The following is an 11596-nucleotide window of genomic DNA, read 5'->3' as shown; positions in this document are numbered from 1 at the left end:
AGCACTCCCAGGTTACCGCCTCTATGTAATACAGACTAATAAATGACTACATGCAAAGATTAATATTTTCTTATAATGCATTTGAATAAATGAATTTCCACCAGGTTACAGTTTGACGTTTGAACTGTCCCGTTTATGTGGCTGTGTTGAGTGCGCAGTCATTGCCGAAGCCAGACGGACTTTGCCACCACGTGCTCCGCCGTATATCCACGAGTACAGCAATACAAGTTTGCTATAATTCAATATAAAAGGTGTAGCAACATGGCATTGCTTGCCCAGCCCACAAGAGTATTTTGGTGTTCTAACATGGCGGAAACGCATTCGGAAGCATTTATACAAGTCTTTATGCCGCGAAACAACGGCGAGAAGTTATCCGAATAACACAGTACACTCCAATATCTTATGTAACTTCGGAAATACCTACAATTTGCAAACTGTAATAGATTTTTTCAGGACGTCGCACTCACACACTCAACATCAGTGGAGAAGTGGGTGTACAAAGATGGCGGAGTTATCTCTGTCTGCGCACGTTTTTACGAGAGGACGTGCTGACGCTTGGTTAGGTGTGCGGCTTGACGTCACGATGGGTTCGATGTACCGGGAGGGGCCTAGGAGAGCCAGGAGGTTGCGGTGAGACGGAAACGGAGGGGAGGTCGGGGTGGGCGGTGGAGCTGCAACAGGATAGCGCGGGGCCGAACGGCACGGCCTTCTAGCAGACGTGATGGTGGAGAAAGCCGGCGGTGGGAGAGAGTCAATGGTGAGGCGAAACGGAGACAAGGCTTTATAAACACGCACACACATCCAGCCCGTCCAGGGCAAAGCGTAATGGGAATTCTTGTTGTGTATTCACCCTGCCCCCTGCCTGAAACTAATGAGTGGGTTCGCTACTGTGCGTGATAAAAACGTAAACATGTCCCTCAGTCCAACGCCCAGCCATTAGAAAATAGGAGGGAAGCCACTGGGACACGCTGGCCAGATAGACTAGAGGGGGCAAACCTGCAGCCACCAAGTATTTAGAAAGCAACAACCAGAGGGCTGGGGTTGGTCGGCAGTATAAATGATCTGCGTGGCGTCAATGAATCGTATGGATTTAGGAGAAGGTGGGGGGAAGTGCTTGTTTGTAAAGTATCCCAGATATGCATTATTTCCCAGAATGCCCCTTCCTGACTCAAATGAAAGGCAACGGTGTTTGCTTGTTTAGCAGTTTTCATTCTGTATACATTTGGGCCAAGTGTAGTATTTCATACTTGCAGCTCTTTTAGTTACTCGTTTGCACAACTGTAATCAGAAATGTCCAGCTTGCAGTTCAGCATTGGGAATGCCTTTTTCTTCCCTTTACATTCCGCAGATTAGGTAATAAATTGGCAGTATGACAACACTGGGGTGGATTACCTGGTCCCTTTAACTGATGTTGAACTACAGCACCCAGTGGGGGGGTATGTTGTTCAATTCAGGTCCCTAACAAAACAAGTTGCTACCCTTGCTATGAAGAGAGAAGGGGCCTGGTCTGACCCCCATCCCCCCAGTTAGCTACTAGCAGCATATGTTATCCAGATTAGAATATCTCATGGTACACCATGGTGTGGGGGGATTTGTGACCTAATAGCGAAGTACTGCTTACTAAATATATATGGTCATTTAAGTATTAGTTCACATTTTATCTGTCATGACCTTAAGGTACTGGGGGGGAAAAGTAGTGTTTTCCATTAACCACAGACAATAGTTTTAAAGGGTCCATGTAGTTTATTTTAAAGAGATACTGACACCAGAAAGAATGTTTTTTTACATCTATCATAACATTGTCTTTGCAAGAACTTTATAATTTTGCCATAAAAATATTTGCCTGAGGCATTTACATAACCTGTCTGATGCCCTGTGTTCCTCAATGAGGGGGCTGCCATATTTGTCTGTTAGCATTATAAGCTATAACTGACAGGCTGAGAAGGGACAGTCAGGTTGGCAAAACAGTCGGGTTTAGGAACTTCAAGTAACAATTACTTACAAAACCAAACATGTCAGCGAAAAACCGTCAACACAACTTATAGGTAACTTTTTATGTATATTCATATTTTGAAAAGTAGTTTTTTGTGTCAGTATCACTTTAAGATCAGCTTTACTATATAACCCTTGAAAAAAAATAATATACACAGTTGTTACCTTTTAAACTTGACAATTGCATTGGAGTAGGTAGCCAACCCCAGTTTTTCATACATCAGGAAATATGTACTGCAGTTCTGTCTGATCTACCATGCTGCCTGACCACAAGATGGGCTGAGTGCCATCAGCTCTCCTAACAATAATGCAACCTGTGGTGTAATGGCTGTGTTAGTGGGTTTTGGGGATTTTTTTGTTAAAAAAAATAAATAAACTGAAATGGATGCCTCACAGAATATTTGTAATTTTCAAGGCCCTGGCAGCCAGAAAGCATTTTCACAAGCATAGGTCCATCTATAATATACTAAATACTAATATAGAGATGAACATCCCCTTTGGGTGGGTGCTCAGCAACAAAGTTAGAAATTTTACAGTACACATTCACTACAAAAAAAACTAGGCAGAACATTAGCAGTTTACACCAAAAAATCTGATTAATTCAGTGCATCTTTCTGGATTATCTGTAGCAGTTACCTTTTTGTGCAGGTCTGTTTTTAAAGTTTTATTGTGTGCTTTAGAACTACCTTCAGAGCTTAAGACCTATGCGTATTAACTTTTTACTTTAAGAGCTGACCATTATATTTGGTAGAGCACATGTGATATGACATTATGTGGGCATCAAGCTTTTGCATTTCCCCCCAGTTTTTCTAGTGGTAGACACACGCTTAAATTTTGATATTTTCTACAGCCACTGGTTGTTGCACCTTTAAGGGTGTACGCAATCAAAGTTTTCAAACCTGCCCGATATTTTTTTTACTGATATTGGTCTCCTTGTCTTCCGCCATATACACACCGTCTATTGTACAAAACCTAATTTCGTACGATAATATTGTTGCATGTATGGCCACCATAAGACCTCTTCATTGCACCTGACAAGCAAGTGCACCCATGACTGCTATTCAAATAGATATGGAGTGATTCCAAAAGTTTTGAAATCCATTCACTGATGATCACTTCAGAACTCCCTGAATCACTCTGTGTTCTATTGTTTTAGGGTGAAGACACATGGAGCTACTAGTAGCAGCTACTTTTTCATGGTTAATAGACTCCAGAAAATACCCTGAGAAATACTGAGAATTGCCTCTGCTGAAACACATGTAGAGACAGTTAGCAGTAAATGATCAGCATTGTCTATTTCAGTAGCTACGATAAGTAACTGCTACTAGTAGCTCTGTGAGTCTTCACTATTTAGGAAAAAGTCCTACCACAGTTGTAAGATTTTGCAATATAAATTCTTTTACAAATGTATTCTGTAAAAAATTGGCACTTACCCAGTTTTGGGTGTAGAGTTTAAAAGCAAGAGGAAAGTGAGCACATTAAGTGCTACTATGCTGCCATAATTCATATAGAGCGACTGGTATTAGTACTCTTAAGGGGTTATGTAATAAAAGGCACTAAGTTTGCCCAGGAGCAGTAACCCATAGCAACTAATCAGCAGGTAGCATTTACTTGTCACCTGTTTAAAAGCAAACATCTTATTGGTTGCTATGAGTTACTGCACCTGGGCAAACTTAGTTCCTTTTATTACATATGGGGGTTTATGCAACTGAACAAATTGCTTCCTTCCCTGCTGCAGTTTTTGATTGAACCCGTGTATAGTACATTTTGGAAAGTGTCACACTGCTCGCTGTTGTTGCCGTACTGCAAGTGCTGTCATGGTATATTGTTTATTCAGGAGGTAACAGCCGTTGGCTCCTTCATTGTGAATTGAAATCTCTTGCTACTTTTTTTTGCTGGCCTATTGTTGTAAAGGCAGAGGTGTCTGTATATTCTCAGCTGTCACTCTCTTGTTTTGTGCCCTCTGGGAGGGCACATTATTCTCCAGGGACTTCAGTGAAAGATTAACCCTTGTGAAATTAACATTAAAGAATACATGTACCAGCACTAAGCACATTTGCACCTGAGCAGTAACCAATAGCAACCAGTCATTGACTGGCTTTATTCAGCCTGCTGCAGGTAGAAGAATGAAAGGACAGGTCTGATTGGCTCAGTGTTGGTAAATAAACCCAAATTTTTTTTTTTTTTTTTATAGCTTGAAACATAATATTTGGAAAAATTTAATTGACACACTTTTTGATTGCTGTTTTCATTGATATAGTGGGGATTTCTCTAGCCCAAAGTCTGCTCAAAGACTCCATAGACTTCACTTATATAACGCATTGTTTTTAATGTTGCCCTCCAACATGTTGTATGAGATATAATTATTTCACTATGTGTAATATGTTGGATAGGGCTGGTCTAAGACATTTTAACAAGTAGCTACGATTAAAGAAATGTTATTGATCAGTGTTCCTCTGATATCTTTGGCAGGCAAAACCAAAAAGACTGTTTTTTTGTTTTTTTAAATAATATGCCTGTTGATTTACACATAACAATAGTAAAACACCTGTATTCATAAGTCTCTGAATGTTATATCTCAATCTTAAGTGCCAGTACTGGATGTTTGTAACCTAATTTTTCTTGGCAGTACTGTATTTTGAAGTTTCATTTTTTTTTTCATCTTACAGCCCTCTTTAATTCCTAGTGGGTTAAATCCTGCTCTCTCCAGCAGTTCCCACATGCATCCAAAGCAGGGCATGAAACTGGAAGCTGTGATGGAGCAGCTCCAAAAACAGCAACAGCAAGCTGCCCGAAGTATGGAGGAGCGTGAGAGACAAATCAGAGAAACACAACGCTTATATGCACAGCAACTGGCATCCCAACATGCAATGAAATCTATACCAGGCCCTTCTCCAAACTCATCGGGTAGGACACGCCTGCCAGTAGGACCACCCCATAGTGCTAGTGATCCTGAAGATGATGATGAAATGGATGGAGATGGAAGTGATGATGGTGACTCATATGAGGAGAGGGAAGATAGTAGAGAGGCACATGGTACCACACTGGCACAGAAATACCTCCAAGCTCAACGTGAGCTCCAAGGCATAAGTGTTCCTAATCGACAGGGGACTCAGAATCATCGGCCTTTAACAGTAAAAGAGGAGCCTGCAGAGGAAAACTTCAATGCTTCTCCTGGTAATCTTCACAAGCAGAATATGGAGGAACACATTAAACAGGTAAAAACTTTTTGCTTGCCACCAAAAGTAGTTATTGAAGCACTGTACTTGATGCTAAGCACTGTTCATAGTCATACAAATGTTTATCTGTCTCTAAATTACTTTCCGCTCAGTAATGACTGGAATAACAACACAAGACTAGTTTCATCCCAAACTATAGCCTTAATGGAGATGGAATTTTCTTGTATGTGGGATCAAGACATGCCCCATTGTCTGAGCATTTGCCAGCCTGGAGTCCTTCTCAAGCTAGGGACAGTTACAGAAAAGTGTTTTTTCCCCTTTGTGATGAAATTGGCCCCTAAATGTTATGTGAGTGGATGTGAGCTAAGCTTAAGACCTTTCTATTGACACTTGCAGGAAATGTTCCTGATGCATCTCTTGTCTTCAAAACATAAGCTATCCATGCATAGATCAAAATGGTTGGGCAATTTAGTATTTTAGTATGCATAGTGTGACCCATTTCTTCTTGTGGGGTCCTTGGTGGGCACATTTTATAGTCTGCTGGACCTTCTTGATCAGTATGTATCTGTCTGCATTATAAATCTGGTCTGTCAGTGCCTTCCATGTAAGATTTTAGGATAAATTTTTTTTGGGGGGGGGGGGGGCAACTTAAAAGCAACAATGCTGCAAAAGGTATATGAAATATATTAGAAGAGATTGCTTACTAAAAGTAGGTGGCAGATGCATGTATAAGCACTTGGCTGATTTTATAGCTCTGTGCTGTTCCCTGAGAAGCAGGAAGGCAAGTGCCCTTCATCTGTCAGAAATCCTGTTTAATAGTGCCTGATATTAATTGAATGTAGTGATAGAAAGTGAGATCTCTGGGAGGGAAAAAAACAAATTGCAGCTGTTAATGGTGACCACTTGATAATCTTCCCCTTTTCTTCACTTAGAAGCAGAGTAACAACATAAAATATATTATGATCATCTGCTGTAAGTGCCCAGAATACAAATATAATAGCTTTGGAATAGGCTGACTGCAAGTAACGTTACATCATCCAATTGTAATTACATTCTGTTGTCCCTTAAAAAAAATGTGGTAATTAATGATCTTTCTTTGAGCAGCAGGTTGTATTAAGTGTCACAGTGCTGACATATGTCACTTGTGTAACATTAGCCTAAATAAACACTGGACTTCTACAACAGGATCTTTAAAGGGGCAAGCATAGTCTTCTATAAAGCTGGCCATACACGCACCGATAATATTGTATGAAACCTCGTTTCGTACGATATTCGATGTGTGTATGGCAAGTCGGCGAGTCGAACGATATCACAGGAGTCTGCCAATCGGCCAGGTTAAAAGATTTTGATCGGCCGCCATAGAAGGCGCCTGAGCAAAATCTGCCCTCTGGACTGAATCGGCAGGAGGAGGTAGAAATCCTATTGTTTCTACCTCCTTATCTGCCGTTTCAGCCCTGAAGGTTCGTGGCGATGGTTGCACGAAAGATCGCAGATCGCCACGTGTGTGGCCACCTTAAGTCTTTGCTGGGTATCCGTTCCTGTACCCTGTCTGTTTTCTCAATAGAATACCTTGATTTTTGTTTTTCTCGCTCTTTACTGGCCAACAACAGCCCATTAACAAATCTAACCCCTACTTCCACCAACCCCTTTATCTGCTGTAAAATACAGAATGGGGAGCTATTTATAATTCAGCAAATCATTTAAAATTATGGGTTAGTCATGGTCAATTAAGATTTTGGAATTCCACTCACTTCAAAATCTAGTGCCTGTAGACATTTGTGTTTGCAGACTGGGACATTTATGCTGTATAGCTAGTGTGTAGTTATATTGTGGAACAGCCAAAAGGGCAACTTTTAAATATGGTTTGAAAAGCATTAGAAAGTAATAATGGTGTAGTAGACTCCAGCTGGCTGCTGCTTGATAAGCAAATGTGAGCCAAGCATCTGAATCATTTCTCAAATGAACCCTCCAGAAAAGGCCATGTATTTGACTTTATGAGGGATAAAATTACTTTAGTGCTTTAAAAAGCCAGGTCTGATACCATTGTGTTCGCCATTGGGTGCCAGCACTGAGAGTGGATATCCGTTTTGTGCCTGGAGCTGGGACAAAGCAATGGCTCCTGGTGCAGCCACAGGGACAGGCTGATGCCAGCCCTGTGTGGCATTAGCCTAAGTGCTATGGCACATGTAGTCAGAACACCGCAAATGCTGTCACTGCTTCCCTAAGTAAGGCTAGTGCCATACTGGGTGTTTTCTTGGCCTGTGGATAAACGCAGGCCGAGAATCCATCCCTTCACTTAAAAAAATTTGATAGGCGTGCAACCGGAGCCATTGCCTAAGTGATTAGTTTCGTGCCAGATTCCACTCAATGTGGCTGCACCCAAATGTTAGGCACCCCCAAGTGACTTAAAGGGAAACGAAAGGCAAAGTCACTTGGGGGTGCCAAAATGTTAGGCACCCCCAAGTGACTTTAACCGCTTACCTCGTACCCCGGGCTGGTGCCCCTATTAGGAGAAAACAGCACCAGCCCGGGGCACCTGGAGCGGATCGCTTCCTTCCGGCTTCCGTTGCTGGAATGCCAGCGGTGGGCGCATGCGCAGTAGAGTGAAAAGCCGACTTTAATGTTTAAGTTCGGCTTTTCACTCTACTGCGCATGCGCGCACCGCGAAGCAGGAAGAAGCGAGCACCGGCAGCTACCCCGGGCTGGTGCTGTTCCCTCCTCACAGGGGCACCAGCCCGGGGTAAAAGGTAGGTGGTCAAAGTCACTTGGGGGTGCCTAACATTTTGGCACCCCCAAGTGACTTTGACTTTCTTTTTCCTTTAAATTGCCTACCTTTTAGCCCCGACTGGTGCCCCTGTTCGGAGAGAACAGCACCAGCCCGGGGTACCTGCGATCGCTTCCTCCTTCCTGGTCGCTCGCACGCGCATGTGCAGTTGAATGAAAAAGCCGAACTTTAACAGAGAAGTCGGCTTTTCACTCTACTGCGCATTCGCCTGTCGTGTGGTCCTGGCAAAAGGAAGGAGGAAGCGCTCGCTCGCAGGTACCCCGGGCTGGTGCAGTTTTCTCCTAACAGGGGCACCAGCCCGGGGTACAAGGTAAGCGATAAAGTCACTTGGGGGTGGCGAACATTTTAGCACCCCCAAGTGACTTTGCCTTTCCTTCTCCTTTAAGTATTTAACATAGGCTTGACAGGTGAACACTGCTCACAAAGCACAGATCTGATCATCTCTGAAGAGTATCCTCTCGTGTCTCCCATGGCATTTTGCGTGTTTGGGATACGGTGACAGACGATTGCCAATTACTTTTGTTTGCAGGATCAAAATTTCCCCAGTGTGCTACAGGCCTTATCTCTAATCAGTGCTGTAAACCTTGTGTATCAAGCTGGGCAGGTTCTCTGTCAGCTTGTGACATATAACTGCCTTTATTGGTCACATTCCTTGCAGCTGCAGTCTTGTGGGGGAAGTGATTTCAGATGTATTGTTTTACTGTTGCAAAAAACAAATTATGGTTATTTGCTGGTATTTTATAGATGCAACACATTTGCACAGGGATTTACAGAGATTATTTATCTCCCTGCCTTAGTAAAGCTTACAGTCTAGGTCTAAAATCAATAAAGGCAATGACACCTGAGGCAGTTGCACACATTTTGCCACCCATACTCTAAAGGTGGCCATACACGGACCGATTTTTTACTTACAAACGACCGATTCCCGAACGATCCGATGCTATCGTTAAGTTATCGTATAGTTGGTGGTGTACGAACGATCGTCGGCCCACTAAACGAGCCGACATTATCGTCCCCAAAATCGATCGGCCAGGTTTAAAAATTTTGGTCGTTTAACGATAAAATCTGCCAGTTGGTGTGAGTGTCAGACATTTGTCTTTCAACGATTGTTCTCTGCGCATGTCACGATTGCCAGCAGCGGAAGTCAACGACATCGATCGTACGTAGATGTACGATCGTAGGTATTTTACGATAATGATGCGACAAAATCTTTCCCGAATTATCGTTGCCCGTGGATGGCATATCGTATGGGAACTCGATCGCCATACGATCGTTTGTCGATATAATCGTTCATCGCACAACGAGCGAAATCGCCTCGTGTATGGCCACCTTAATCCAGGCGTCTCCGACCTTTTTTTTTTTTTTTTTTTTTTTTTTATACGTGAGCCACATTCAAATATAAAAGAGAGAGGGAGCCAAGGGTTGGTGTTGCTCGTGAGCTACTCTGCACTCAAAACGCCTTTTCTGTCTTATTTACAAGCCATAATCACCTGACCCTCGAATGCACCCAGGCATATATATTCAGGCCAATAGAGAGACAGTTCCCCACCCTCCTGGGGAACAGAATGGAAGCAGCAAAACGAATATATCATTCAAGTGGTGTAAGAAAAAAAAAAAAATTTTTTTTAATAAATAAAGCAACATATTTAGGAAAATTCCTTATTCTAAATAAGATTTTCAGACTGTAGATTTTGATTTCATGATCACTTCCTTTTAATTCACCCCAAAACTGCTATAATAATAGGCAAAGCTTCCCCCTTTTTAAAGCTTCAGCTATAATTAGCTATTCAGCTATAATTATACTCAAGAAATGCTCCATAGCAGCAGTATGATAGGGTGACATGCAGCCTGCATTCCTGAACCGGAAGTCAGCGGAGTTCCGCACCTAAGCTTTTTATCAGTCTCTGAAATGTAAACGTATAGATCTATTTCTTTGGACAGGTTTGGGGGTAATGTTGTGAGCATAACTTCTGCATAAACCGCAGATGCTGATAAAAAGCTTAAAGGAACAGTTCAGTGTAAAAATGAAATTGGGTAAAATAGATAGTCTGAGCAACATAAAAAACATTTTGAATATATTTAGTTAGCCAAGAATGTAATCTATAAAGGCTGGAGTGACCAGATGTCTAACATAATAGCCAGAACTCTACTTCCTCCTTTACAGTTCTCTAAGTGTTAGTAGTCGGTAACCTGTGTGCTCACAAACTAACTGAGCTAACTCCCCCCCCCAACAAGGTCACTGGCTAACTAAGAGGTTAGAGAGCTAAAAACATTAAGCAGTGTTCTGGCTATTATGTTAGTCATCTGCTTACTCCAGCCTTTATAGATTACAATTTTACCTAACTATATTACAAATATTTATTTTGTGCATTTTATCCATTTTACCCAGTTTCATTTTTACACTGAATTGTTCCTTTAAGTGCGGCGTCCTCCACCACTGTGCTGACTTCCAGTTCAGTGTACATGGGAATGCAAGTTTCTTATCGCCTGATCTCCCTCTGCTGCTACAGACCATTTTGTAAGTATAATTCTAGGTGAAGCTTTTACAAAATCCAACGGGAAGTAAGCTTTACCCATTATTAAAGCAGTTTCAGGGTGGATTAATTACTAAAATATTTTGGTGTCACTGGTCCTTTAGATTACAATCTATTAAGAAACTGTGTCAAATAGAAACATTAAATAAAAGCTGTTTGTAAACATATTACTAATGACATTATGTTATGGTATTTGAGAGGAGCTAATCCTTTTAGGAAGATTTACATTGAATGGGTTAAATGCGTTAAGCCTTCTGTCTCCTCTTACAAGCTGCCACATGTTGGATATTGTGACTCCCTTCATTAAACCAATTGAAGGACCAGTTTAGCCTGACCAACTGGCCACAACAGCATTAAGTGGTAGATTTACTTAAGTCCATTTTGTGTATGTATTTTTATGTTGTATTTATACATTTATTTGAAAGTTTTTTTGTTGTGTTTTTTTTTTTTTTTTTTTTTTAAATTCCAACATGGGCAGATACTGAACCAATGAAGTGTTGCTTTGTCCAGTGGTAAATTATATGTATGTATCTTAGTAGGGAAAGCCTTTATGCACTGGCTTGGCTTTTACAGTTTAAAAGCTCTGTTTGTTGAAACAATATATACTCGAGTATAAGCCGAGTTTTTCAACACCAAAAATGTGCTGAAAAATTAAACCTCGGCTTATACTCGAGTCTGGATAAATACACGCCGTTTTTAAGAGAAAATCTGACCTGTGCAACCCCTTCCAGAGATTGCAGTTACAATTCCCGCTCACGCCAGCTTCACCCGCACTGCCAGGCCCCCCAGACTACCTAATAGTTCTGTCTTCTGTGCTCCTGGGACGGAAGTGGGCGGAAGTGACGTGACGCGCCCCTTTGCCGATTCTCTTGATGATTGATGTAACTAAAGGATCGGCAGTTGTCCTTCCCAGCTTGGTAAATGTCTTCACTTGTAGTTTGTGAGGCCTTAATAGGCATGTGTCTGCGGGCAGGGTTATTTGGGCAGGGACCTTATGCATTAAAGGAACAGTACCACCAAAAAATGAAAGAGCTTTAAAGTAATAAAAATATAATGCACTGTTGCCCTGCACTGGTAAAACTGGTGTGTTTGCTACAGTAACACTA

At 41.8% G+C, this 11596-nt stretch overlaps 1 protein-coding gene across 2 annotated transcripts in view; it reads left to right on the top strand.

Moving 5' to 3' along the window:
- The first annotated feature begins 507 nt into the window (after window positions 1-507).
- arid3b (AT-rich interaction domain 3B) overlaps window positions 508-11596 on the top strand; it is a 48017-nt gene continuing 36928 nt past the window's right edge. Inside the window, exons 1-2 of one of the 2 annotated variants that reach the window (XM_004916003.4) lie at window positions 508-757; window positions 4662-5210. In XM_004916003.4, the coding sequence (XP_004916060.1) occupies window positions 722-757; window positions 4662-5210 (585 nt within the window). In that variant the 5' untranslated portion in view covers window positions 508-721. The remainder of the gene's footprint in view (window positions 758-4661; window positions 5211-11596) is intronic. The other variant, XM_002938881.5, reaches the window with a different exon arrangement.

Source organism: Xenopus tropicalis, chromosome 3, assembly GCF_000004195.4.
Source record: "Xenopus tropicalis strain Nigerian chromosome 3, UCB_Xtro_10.0, whole genome shotgun sequence".
Taxonomy (NCBI): Eukaryota; Metazoa; Chordata; class Amphibia; order Anura; family Pipidae; genus Xenopus; species Xenopus tropicalis.
This window is presented reverse-complemented; position numbering and strand designations above follow the sequence as displayed.